Source organism: Calypte anna, chromosome 1, assembly GCF_003957555.1.
Source record: "Calypte anna isolate BGI_N300 chromosome 1, bCalAnn1_v1.p, whole genome shotgun sequence".
In the NCBI taxonomy this organism is placed as follows: Eukaryota; Metazoa; Chordata; class Aves; order Apodiformes; family Trochilidae; genus Calypte; species Calypte anna.
In genome coordinates, this window is record NC_044244.1 from 34,555,691 (window position 1) to 34,568,450 (window position 12,760).

General features: G+C 45.2%; 1 protein-coding gene across 2 annotated transcripts; it reads left to right on the plus strand.

Moving 5' to 3' along the window:
• Positions 1-314: 314 nt before the first annotated feature.
• On the plus strand, positions 315-12,537 carry DYRK2 (dual specificity tyrosine phosphorylation regulated kinase 2). 2 transcript variants are annotated; one of them, XM_030455944.1, is made up of 4 exons: positions 315-394; positions 875-934; positions 1,733-1,869; positions 10,293-12,537. In XM_030455944.1, exons 2-4 carry the CDS (start codon positions 880-882, stop codon positions 11,895-11,897), a joined length of 1,797 nt encoding a protein of 598 aa, XP_030311804.1. In that variant the 5' UTR covers positions 315-394; positions 875-879; the 3' UTR covers positions 11,898-12,537. The 2 variants fall into 2 exon arrangements, with proteins under 2 accessions (XP_030311804.1, XP_030311812.1); XM_030455952.1 differs by lacking the exon at positions 315-394 and adding an exon at positions 527-548.
• The last annotated feature ends 223 nt before the right edge of the window (positions 12,538-12,760 follow it).

Consider the following 12,760-nt stretch of genomic DNA (forward strand, 5'->3'; position numbering starts at 1 on the left):
TTTTCTCTCCCCCTCCCCACAAAACACGCCTCCTCCTCCACACGCCGATCTCTCCGCCGGCATCGCCTCTTCCCCCCCCGCCTACTCGGGCGCTGTCGGGGCGGAGGTCCGGGCGGGCGGACTGCCCACCTCTGTTCCGCACAGGCCCGGGGCAGGGGGGGAGGGGGGGTTGAGTTGCGGGATAGCGGGGACAGGCGCTGCCCGCCCTCGGTGGCCAAGATGGCTGTGACCCCGGGGGTGCCCAACGGCCGTGGGGCGGGAGGCGACCGTCGGTCCCCGGGGGAGGTGTGGCTGGGGCGCGCTCCCCTCCCCTCCCCGCGCCGAGGGGACGTGCGGGGGTTCGGGGGGGAGAGGCGGGCCACACCATCGCCACCGCCGCCGCGCAGCTGTAGCGGTAGGGGAGGGGAAGGGAGCGGGCGGCAGGGAGGGACGGAGCGGGGGGAGGCGGCCGACGGGGCGGGGACTGACCCAGCAGTGCGCTGTGTGTCCCTGCTCCGCCGTGCGAAGAGGAGGAGGAGGAGGAGGAGAAAAAGAAGGAGGAGGAGAAGGTGGGCCCTGTCCGGCCGCCTTCTGCTGCCCCCTCCTCCGTGTGAGGGGACCGGGGCGACCGGGGCGGGGGCGGGGGAGGTGATGAGCTTGGGCCGGGGGCTGCGGCGGCGGCGCGGCTGCTGCTGCTGCGGCTGCTGCGGCGGGAGGCGACGGCGGGCCGTTGGAGGGTCTGTCCGGCCGGCCCGCGGCCAGGGGGATGCAGCGGAGGACGTGTCTGGGTCTGAGTGTAGCTGATCGGAGAAAAGAAGCAGGCGCCGACTGGAGAGGCCGAGGATCAGCGGAGGAGAGCCACCCTGACATGCCTTTTCCTCTCCCTCCTCTCCAGCGGCCATGTTAACCAGAAAACCCTCAGCTAGCGCCGCCGCTGGTGCTGCCTACCCAGCCGGTAAGCAGAGAGCCGCCGCGATAGCCGCCGCGCCGGGCTTCGGGCTCCCAGCACCGCCCCTGCCTCGCTGGGCCGAGCCGAGCCGAGCCGAGCCGTGCGGGGTTGGGGTGGGGGTGGGGAGGTGGCCCGGCTGCCCCCCGCGGTTGCACCCGCAGCTGCCGCCGCAGCGGCGGGGCCGTGCGTGTCGGAACAATGATCCACCCTCCCCACAGCAACCGAGCCCAGGGGCTGGCGGGGGCTGCCTGTTTGGCCCCGGCGTGCTGCTGTTGTGCCGGGTGGCGAGTTCGTCCCTCGGGGAAAGCGGTGGGAGGAAGATAAACCACTTGGGAAAACGACCCAGGAAAAATCGGGAATCTCTGCGTTTGCGGGATCGGCCGCGTTTGACAGGGGGTAGCGGCGCTCACCGCCTCTCTTCCTTTGCAGACTTGTGAACTCCTGGCCGGTCCCCGGCGGCGCCGGGATTTTTCCAGGCCAGACGGCTCGGGGAGGGGGGGGCGGGTGGGTGTCTCCCCGCGGCGTGTGCGGGGCAGAGCCGGCTTGCTCTCCCGGTTAGGCGCCTGCCGGTGTCGGGCTAATCTCGGATGAAGGGTTGAGCCGGGCGAGTATGGCCCGCCCGCACTATTAGCCGGGTCGGTGCGTGTGTGCGCCGCGGCGGTGATTAGCTTTTAATGGCTTCTGCTTGAAGCAAGATAGGCGGCGGTACCGGCGAAGCGCCGGGGCCGCCGCTGCCGCCCCGACGGCCGCGGTGCCTCCGGGGCCACTCCGAAGTCTCCGCGCTCACCCCTTTGCTCTCCGCAGGCAGGGCAGGGGACAGCGGCCGCCCGCTGCAGCCTTCCCCGGGCACCGGAGCTGGGGTCTCCCGGGCAGGAGCTGGGACTGGCCCGCCGTCGCCCCTCTCATTGCCGCCGCTCAGGGCCAGCAACGCCTCCCACACGGTGAGCCCGGGGACGGGGAGGGGGGGCAGAGGGGATGGGGGGGGACAGGGAGAAGCGTCCGGCCTCCAGGACTTGCTGCACCGCTACCGCTCTCCTTGCTCCGGGTGTCACCCGCGGCGGGAGCAAGGCCCCCCGGGCACCCCGGGACAGGACAGGACAGGACAGGGCGGGGACCCCGCCGCGGGCGCCCCGTCCAGCCTAAGGAGGTGCTTGGTGCTTGAGCAGAGTGCATTTAGTGTCTTCAGACTCGGATCAAATGTGCATGTTTGTTGTGAGGCTGGGAGCCTGTGATTGCACTGAGAAGCAGCTTTGTCCCTCCCCAGCCCCCCTTCAGTCTGGTTTTGTGTCTCATTTTCAGTGACAAATTCGATCTTCCACACTTGCACAGAGGAGCTGTTCTGGTAAATGCATTTTTTGCGATGACATTATTTTGGCAATGAGGTTAGTCACTGGGATTAAAGGGTCGCATGAACTGTGGTGAAAAATGAAGGCAGCTCTCTCCTTATATGTCTGATAAGCTCAGGCCGATAGCTGTCTTCCCTAGAAACAGCTCTTGCTGTACTCAGGGGCAGTGACTCGATGAATTCGACTTCATTGCTGCAGTAGTTTACCTAAAGAAATAAGCACTGATGGCATGAAAAGGATGTTATTTTCCGGTTCTGTGGTATCTCACATTATCTCCCACTCCTAGTTAATCTACTAGGAATGAAACTTTGCAGCTATGCCACTATATATGGATGAGAGAAGAGTATCTCTGTCCTGAAGGCATGACAGGGTAGAGAGAGGGGTCTGTGTGCTGTCATATTAATACTAAATATCTGAAATTTTCATTGCTTACATTTCCTTTTAAATTGTGAAAGATTTCATGCTGACCCTGAAAGACATTGGTGTAATACTTTTCTTAGAATTAATAAGTTCTTTATGGATGCTCATGTACTATCTTCATAAACATATGGCACAGCTTTAAATGATAATGTGATTATGGGCTAGTAGAAGGTGAAACTATGCATTGAGATATTACTGTTTCAGTGACTTTCTGTGTAGCTCCAGGGGTAAAAGCATCTTATTCAAATCCATTTAGAAAGAATGGGCTTAAATTTAGAAAAAAAATTAGTATATAAATCCCCTCTACAGGGATTTATAAATATCCTGGATATTCAAGGTGGAGCTGCATACTTGAGATCAACATCATTGTATATTTATGTAGCTAGGAAACGTATTTGAATTGTTCTTAGTATCAAAGGCCATTTTTTTCACATTTGTATACCATTTAAGTGCTGGTTAATTTCTAGAGTTGGGGCAGTAGCTTAATTTTTTAATAAAAGCAGAAAAGAAGGAATGTAGTACAGAGAGTCTAGACATGAACATAAAGATGGACCCACAAATAACAGGGGCCCATATGTAGAAGAGCTGATGCTTAATTTCGGATTTATGAAAAGTGTGATCGAGCTATATATCTGGGACTACTTACTAATTTTGGAACTCCAGAACTTTGCTATTTTTACACACAGATGTGTATATGTATGTGTTTGCTATATATAGTGTCTATTCATATATACATACATATATAAAGTCCATGAAAGCATGCAGGGGGTGTTCAGGTGTTACATTTAAAATACATACATTATTGTGTATGTGTGCATATGTTTATATATATCATATATATGCAAGTGTATATTGTGTATATATACACTTGCATAATGTCTGTATAGCAGACATTATATTGCTCTGTTTCATGTCCCTCTAGATTCTGATTGCTGCAAACTCTGCCTTTCCTTTGTGATACAGAGCCTATTCTGTAGTATTTATTTAGCCTTGGGTACTACTGCAGAAGTACCTCAGACTGCTTTTTGGAATTTCGTAGGTGGTTATTTTGTGTTTGGCTAAGATAGCTTTTTGTGGTAGGGATCAGATGTGAGATCAGAATGCTGGATTTTAACCTAAAAAAAAAAAAAAAAAAGGCCTGTGTCTGTTATGTGATTTTTTATTATGAACTTCAGGCCTACTGACCTCAAGTGACACTGACTGGAATCATCGGTTCTGGGTCCCACTACTTTCTTCACTCAGACCTCTTTAAAATGGAACATCTCAGTTTCCTTAAACTATTTTCCTCCTTTGTGTCCCTTTGCTTATTCCTTTTTTATCTCTGTTGTATCTACCTGACTTCTGTAATAGCTACCAGTTGAGAGTAGTTCTTTCTGTGGGTCAGACTTTCAGAAGGTTGTAGTTTGCTTAAGATGACTTTGCTGGTGGCTGGAGATAAGCTGGTGCATTGGATATACACTGGTTGTGAAGAGACACTGGGGCTGAAGTTAACTTTTCTTGTTTAAGCTAAAAAGTTTTTATTCAGACAGGTAAGAAATCTGCTGCATGTCATATTTCTTGCAGCAATGAGTTGTGTATTCTAGACTCTAGTGAAAATGTTGTCTTCTGCTTTCGACTTGAAAGTTTCATTGTTTGGTAGAATATCATAGCATGGGAGAGCATGGGTGGTAGAGGTGAAGATGCTGTTTTACACAGGCTTGGTGTGACAGGGCAGAGGTTTTGACTGCAGTCTACAGTCACAGCAACCTTTGTTGCTAAGTAGGCTGTTGTGTATTGTCTCATGGAAAGGCTTTGTTTATTTCTTCAAGAAAATGTGGCTTCATCCTGAGCTTATATGTGTCTATTTCCATCCCTGATCATCTTTTTGGTTCACGGTGGAAAACGGGAACTCATTTCTAACCCCTTGTCCTCTTATTTTTCCTCTCCAAAGCTTTGTCTTTTGAAGTCTCAAGTTCTTGCCTTGATGATTGGAACCTTTTTCTGTTCACTCTCTCACGTTTTATCTTGGTGTTCTTACATCCACTTCCAAGCTGCAGTAGAGATTAACTTGCTTGCCTGCTGCTCTGCTCACGTACATCCCCACCTGTCTGTGAGTCCCTCTCCCTGACTCCTGTCTCTCTGTCTTCTGCCTAATTCCTGCTCTGTTTTTTATTTGGCACATATCCCCTCCATTCTGCACTCTTCCTGGTTCTCTTCCACTAAAGCAGTCTTAATCTTGTTCTCCTCCTGTCTAGTACTGTAACAACAATCCATTTAGAGTGCATGATTCAGTGCCCTCCTTCTTCAAGCCCTTTCAAAGATTTCCCTCCAGCAAGCCTATTGCCTTTGGCCACCAGGGATGGATGTCTCTCCATAGATGCTTGCCTCAGTCAGTCTCAGTCTTAAAATTTTAAAACTTAAAAATAAATAATAATAATAATAAAAGAAAACATTATAATGGAAGAGAGATTCCTGGACTCTGTTCACATGAAGAGCTGGTGGGTCTCATGCTGCAAATTTTTATTGTGGGCAGCTACTTAAAAAAAAGTACAAAGAAAATACATTCCTATTCTGGTGTTTTCTTGTGATAGATTGCCACTGAAATGCTGTCATGTTTGAGTGGAAGTAACTGTACGGTCGTGACCTGGTTCTTGCTATATTTCTTTGTCTTCTTCTTCTACATAAAACTTGTGTCTAGGGAGAATATGAATCTGTCTGAACATTTAATGGAGGGGCTCTGAGATTTGGGCTGCAACAGTTGGTGACTGTTGGTGAACTGCAGTAGATCTGGGCACATCTCTCATATTTGTACACTTCAGCTTACCTGAAGGGTTCATTTTGTGTCTCTTTACTGTCCTTTATGGTTTCAAACGTGTAATATGTGCAGGGTGTCTCAGAAATATTCAGACTCACTGCACCTGCATAGTCCTGACAGGAGGAAAAATTTATGAATCAGTGTCACTCTTGAGGCATGGTTCTGTTTGTGAAAATATTTGCTACACAAAGTCAAAGTTAACTTAAAAAAATAGCTTATAAGGATCAGATGTGACAACAATAAAAAGTCCAAGTGGTGTGTTCTTTCTATAGCTTGTGTTAATCCACAAGCTCTTTAGGACAAGGGCTTACTTAGTCTTTTCTGTGTATAAAACCCATGCTCGTAATAAAACCATTATGATGATAATCCTGCATTATTGTTATCATACTAATTAGCAGCTATTTTTAGTTCTATACAGAGGAACGCTGTTGAATTCATTTATCAAGGATAAAAAAAGCCAAGCCTTTTGTACATTTTCTCTGGCTGCAGTCAACAAAATAGGCAGTGAAGTGTGCTACACCTGATACCCTATGCCTCTGGCATGTTAGATGCAGTAGGGCTGAAGCTGGCATGCTCAAAAATGCTGTAAAGAAAGGGGTGTACGGTGAAACATTTGAGCTTTAATTAATTACTGTTTTGGAACACTGTTTCTCCCTTGTCCTTATCTATGCAAAAGTAATAGCAGATAAAGTCATCTTATTCCTGTGCAGTGTTTCAGCAGGCCATCATGATTGGTTTATTATTAAGATTCATTTTAGAAGCCTTTTTAAATTCTGCTTGACATCAGACTCTTTCTTTCTGGGGTTTTGCTCAAAATAATATGTAGCTGAAGTGTGTGTCTGTCTTGGATAATTTTTTAGGGTGCTAATACCACACGAACTGACTTTTACAAAGATGGTAAAATCATGGTACAGCTGCATAATGTCTTGATGCCTTTGGAAGGTACAGCTGAGGAGAGGTGTGTGCAGCTCTGGTGTTCAGATTTATGGTCACAGTCTTGTAGAAGGTCTTGAAACAGACCACTGCAATTGGTTTGCCTTCCTATCAAGGGAGACTCAGTCTTACCCTACTTCTGTGTTGTTGCAGGTCTGTAGTATTAGTAAGTTACTGATCTACTTCTTTCCCTAAGCCCCTTTCTGAAAACAAAAAAAAAAAAAACCAGAAACCCCAAACAATCTCACCCCCCCAAAGAAGAAGGGTTTTTTTCTGTTTTTCCTTGAGTCTGCTTCAAAGGTTATGTTTTCCACATAGCCATCAACTTAGATAAACTGAGCAAACCAAAGTTAAAGCAAAAATCCTAGTAGTGATTTTGAAGTTAAAAAAAACACTGAGAGGAAAACAAAGCAACATTGTAACATTTGTTGTTTTGCAGTTCCTGTTGCCAGAAGATGCAGTAAGCCCAATTCTTTGCGTTCAGACTTAACCTGTTATTTCAATATCGATAGAGAAAAATGTACATCAATAAATTTGTTAATATCAGCACTATAAAAACATGTGAATCTTTTGAAGCATAGATGTGTCTGAGCACAGGCAGTAAAATGCACAATAAGTTAGCTGTGTAAGTGTGTGCAGGTTGTTAGCTGTGTAGGTTGTTGGGTCTGGAATATAGAGGCCCATCTGTGGAAGCAAAAGTGAGGTGTATTATAAACCTCTCAGTCTTATGGCTTTGGATGAAAGGCTGATGGAGAGTCTACGTACCATGAAAAGTTTGGTACTGGACTAAGAAGGCTGTAGTTCTTTGTAGCTTCTCAAGCCCATTAATTGTGGTAACTTAACAGCATAGCTGGTGAAGCCTGTGGAGCTTGTAAGCAATGCAAGCCTGAACTTGACAGCCATCTCAGACACGTGGTACCCAGAAGCAGATAGGCAGAGCAAAGGGCTGGTGAGAATCCAACCCTCATCCAGGCTGGAAATAGAAAGGGTGTTGATTCTTATGTAGGCAGGACTCTGAGATGAGGAAAGTCCATTTTTCATGCAGACTTTTTGGTTTTGGTGTGTCTCATAGCTCTAAACTCCTGTTGGTCTTTTGAAAGGAGAGTGAGTTCTCTGACACAGCTTTTGGAACAGAGCCTGTGCTAATTTTGGTGTCTTTTCTTCCACAAAGAAAACCAGAGCTACTGTCTGCATCTGCATTTGCATTCCCAAGCAGCAGCTGACTGAAACTGGCAGAACCGGCCACTTTGGATTTAGGGTGAAGCTGGGATAATGCTGGTGATTTCATTTTGCTGCTTGGAAAAAAAATCTAACCTGTGAGCAGTAAGAGAAACCATGAGGCTGCCTGAAGGTGCAGGAAGCAGAGCTACCTGGTTTATGCTTCAGAATGTGTTTGCAAACATGCTTTTAGGAAAAAGAACTCTTTAGTCCTTGTTGAGAGTGGATAAATGTTTGGGGTTTTTTCCAAGTCCTGATAGAAAGCAAATAACTGAAGTTTGAAGAATTCCCCGGTTACACGTATTGAAACAAGCAGTGCTTATGAAGGGCAGAAAATAATTAATTCTGAAAACAGGTGACTCAAGTGAAAAAAAAAAATTCAAAATTCTATATGTGGACTCTGGCAATGAGCACTAGGGTTAAGAAATTGTTAAAGGTAGTTTTTCTCCCCTATCCTTTTTCTTCCTCACTGTCTGTACATTAGTATTGTCTACTCCCACATTGTCCAGTTTTGTTCTGCTTTGTTGTTCAACCAGTGCTGTGGAACAAATGTTTGCATCTAGAATTTCCCATCTTGAGAACCTGTAGTCTGTGCAGTTACTCTGCTGCTTCACTGTACATTTCTCACAAGGCTTTGCAATACTGTATGTGCTGAACCTCTGATGCATTTTACTAACTAGGTCTGGTTCTTCTGAGATGTGTCATGTTGCAGCTCTTGGGGCTGAATTTTCTTCTTTTCAGTAACTGCTGTTTATGTAGAGGATCAGGGCAACCTTCAGGGAAACTGCTGCTGCACTGTGCTTCAAACTTGACCTGAAGGAATTCCCTCTAGGCATGATAGGCTCGTTAAGTCCCCTTCATGATTAATTCCTGGTGCTTTTGAGACATCAAACTGGGAACAGAATTCATGTTGATACCCTGTGTATCTTCAGCTTAGATGTTACCAGCTTCTTTGGTCAGAATTGCAATTGTGTGATAATGCTTTCTATGACATTGATCGAATTTGATAGTGTGAGCCCAAATTGCTCTGGAAATGAATAATCATTGCAATAATGAAACACTGTGGACCAGTTATTCAACATGAGTGAAAGTGGAATCAGAAGAGCAGTGAGCTCAGCAGAAGCAATCCCTAAGAGCTCTTGTTCTTATGTTGTATGAGCTTCAGAGCTCTAAGTGTCAAAATATTCTCCAAAGGTGAAGCTGGTATCCAGCTGGCTACTCCTTGGGAACGAGTTACTGGATTCACAAAAAAAATGCATCTGCCATATCAGACTGATACCTTAACAGAAGCACAAAGTATAGTAGAGTCTGTGTTCCATGTCGTGGTTTTCTCATTAGGAAGAACTTGTGCAGTGACAGTACAGATTTCATTGCCTCAAATCACAGCACACAACTGTCATTTTCCGATTTCATTTCAGCAACCTTAAGTGAACAGGGAATGTGTTTTCCTTAGTTGCCTAGGAAAAATAAGGTTCAGATTAAAAGTGCTCTCAACCCTGGCTTTATCATCTGTCTGACAGTATCAGTGAACTTTTGGTTAGCAATTTAGCATACATATTAAGACTGAATTAGCTGGAGAGACAGCAAGGGAATTGTGTAAGACACATTTGTGTAAGACCAGGCAGAAGACACACTGATCATCCTCTAGTTCAGACTGAATGAGGAATTCTAAGGACAGATATTTTGGTGGCAAGTATATGCATGTAGGTTTCTTATTTTTCCTTAAAAATAGCATGTTTTGAGCAGTAATTGTTTTCACACCCCATTATTCCAGGGATTTTTACTTGAAAATGCTGCTCTTTATGCCCTTGTGAAAATTGGCAAGAGTAAAGAAATTTCTAAAGTAAACTAATACATTTTTCCATTCCTTTAAAATAAAGTTATTTGTATGTTCCTCAAGGCAAAGATTTTCTTTCCTCTCAGTCAGTATCAGGCCCTAAATCTCATCTTGGTTAGGAGTTATTGTAAGACTGGTTTGGGAAAGTGCTGAAGGATATGCTTTTGCTTCATTGATCTGATGTTGTGCTGAATAGTGACTATATCAATCATAAGCAGTGAATGGCATCTCTGGAACTTCAGCAGTGTCCAGGTTGTGTTCCTCTTGGTATGTGTCATAGCACTTTCCTACCTGCTTAAAATTGTATCTAGAGCTTTCGTTATACAGGAAATTCAGGAACAAGTGAAAATCTTCATCTCTGAGAATAGGTGACTAGGAGAGCTTTAGCCCTTTAAGTTCTAGCAGGGATTACGTATTCATCTCCAGCATCAATAAAACTGCTACTATATCCTGTAAAGTCTAATTTAATGTCCCTCAGGCATACTTCTTGTTGTTACGAGGCTGTTGCCTCGAAGATTCCTTGGACAAATTGTTGGCTTGTAATGGTAGCACATCTGTGACTGCCTTGTTGTGAACATTTCAGAGAGTCATGAAAGAGGCTTTCGAGAAACAAGGTCCAGAAAATTTAATAGCATCTAGCAGTATTATATATGATGGGGTTTTTTTTATTATTTATCTGTGGACAACTGATGCACGAAAAAATACTTAGTTTTGAGGTGATTTAGGCAGGCTGGCAGATTACAGAATGAATAGTGAAGCATGGAGTTCATTCATGCCTTTCTTGTTAACTGGGTATGTATTTATTTTTGATTTTAGGTTGGAGGCAGTAAGCACACAATGAATGAGCACCTCCATGCTGGTAACCACGGACAAATCCAGGTTCAGCAGCAGCTGTTTGAAGATAATAGTAACAAGAGGACAGTTCTGACAACACAGCCAAATGGACTTACAACGTTAGGCAAATCTGGATTGCCAGTGGTTCAGGACAGACAGACAGAGAGTGCTCACAGACGACAAGGGAGCTCCAGCTCTATAAAATCAACAGATGGAACAGGGAAGGTGAAAACCTCTGTTATGACACCCGAGCAGGCAATGAAGCAATACATGCAAAAATTAACAGCTTTTGAGCACCATGAGATTTTTAGCTACCCTGAAATATACTTTTTGGGTCCAAATGCAAAGAAGCGGCAAGGTGTGATCGGTGGTTCCAACAACTGTGGGTATGATGATGACCAAGGGTCTTATATACAAGTACCCCATGATCATATTGCATACAGGTATGAAGTCCTCAAAGTCATAGGGAAAGGAAGCTTTGGGCAGGTGGTGAAGGCCTACGATCACAAGATGCATCAGCACGTGGCACTAAAAATGGTGAGAAACGAAAAACGTTTTCACCGCCAAGCTGCGGAAGAAATAAAAATCCTGGAGCATCTCCAGAAACAAGATAAAGATAACAACATGAATGTTATTCACATGTTGGAAAACTTCACATTCCGCAGCCATATCTGTATGACATTTGAATTGCTGAGCATGAACCTGTATGAACTGATAAAGAAAAACAAGTTTCAGGGCTTTAGCCTGCCTTTGGTCCGCAAGTTTGCCCACTCAATTTTGCAGTGCTTGGATGCTTTGCACAAGAACAGAATCATTCACTGTGACCTTAAACCTGAGAACATTCTGTTGAAGCAACAGGGTAGAAGTGGTATTAAAGTGATTGATTTTGGCTCAAGTTGTTACGAGCATCAGCGTGTCTACACTTACATTCAGTCACGTTTTTACCGTGCACCTGAAGTCATCCTTGGTGCTCGTTACGGGATGCCCATAGATATGTGGAGCTTGGGCTGCATTCTAGCAGAGCTTCTTACTGGTTACCCGCTTTTACCTGGAGAGGATGAAGGAGACCAGCTGGCTTGTATGATTGAGCTATTGGGCATGCCTTCTCCAAAACTCTTAGATGCATCCAAGCGAGCCAAAAACTTTGTGAGCTCCAAGGGTTATCCTCGCTACTGCAGCATCACAACCTTGTCTGATGGCTCTGTAATACTCAACGGTGGGCGCTCTCGGAGGGGAAAGCTACGTGGCCCACCAGAGAGCAGAGAATGGGCTAATGCATTAAAGGGATGTGATGATCCCCTCTTCCTTGACTTCTTAAAACAGTGTTTAGAATGGGATCCCGCTACCCGCATGACACCCAGCCAGGCTTTGCGGCATCCCTGGCTAAGGAGGAGGTTGCCAAAGCCTCCGACCGGGGAAAAGGCCTCGGCAAAGAGAATCACAGAGAGCACTGGTGCTATAACGTCGATTTCCAAGTTACCTCCGACTTCAAGCTCAGCTTCAAAACTGAGGACTAATTTGGCACAGATGACAGACGCCAATGGGAATATTCAGCAAAGAACAGTGTTGCCAAAACTCGTGAGCTGAGTTTGAATAAACCCAATGCTGTTAATAAGAGAGATACAATGTGGCTGAGCCTTATTTGTATTAAAAAGTAGCTCAGATATACATTTTTATTTGCTCAATGACTTTATCCATTTGTATCTTTCAGCACTCATTTTAAATGTAAGAAAAGTTGATTTTGTTTTTATAAAAACATGGGGACAATGCTTTAAGTTTTTATACTTATTTTTTAAACTGTTTGTCTTCTACAGTACAATTAGCCTTACTGTAACTAGTGTGACACAGTAATAAACATCAGTGGCAGGCCACTGGTTACAACATGACTGTCATGCATTGCAGAGTGGTGTCAAAGGTATGAATCTTTCTCTTCCATGGTTGATGTTAGGTATCCCCTGGGGTAAATTTGTAAGGCTACCTTTTGGATTTTATGGGTATGGGTCTTTATTCTGCAAACACTCACACCTATGCCTGATTGAACTCCAGGGAGAATACTCAAAGAAAACCAGTTAAGCAGCTGTAAACTTGCATTTTGAAGTGGAGCCATAACATGTTCATGTTACATTGTCATTTTCTGTTTTGTAGCCCAGAGAAAGCAGTGGTATCACTAATGATACAGTCACCTTCTATGAAAGGCTTTTATTAAAGTGAGCATTTACATATAATGAAAAAAAAAACCCACAAAAAAAACCAAACCAAAAAAGTTCCAGGGCTAAAATTACTCCCTCACTTTGCATGCTATCTGTTAGAATGAGAGGAACAAGCAGTCTCAGAAAGAGGGAAGATGGAAATATGTCTGTTCCTCTGAAACTGAAAATGGCTGATGAGTTGGTAGAGCCAAATGTCCTGGACTTCATTTCAGGTAAATAATGCTGAGCATTCCCACTGCA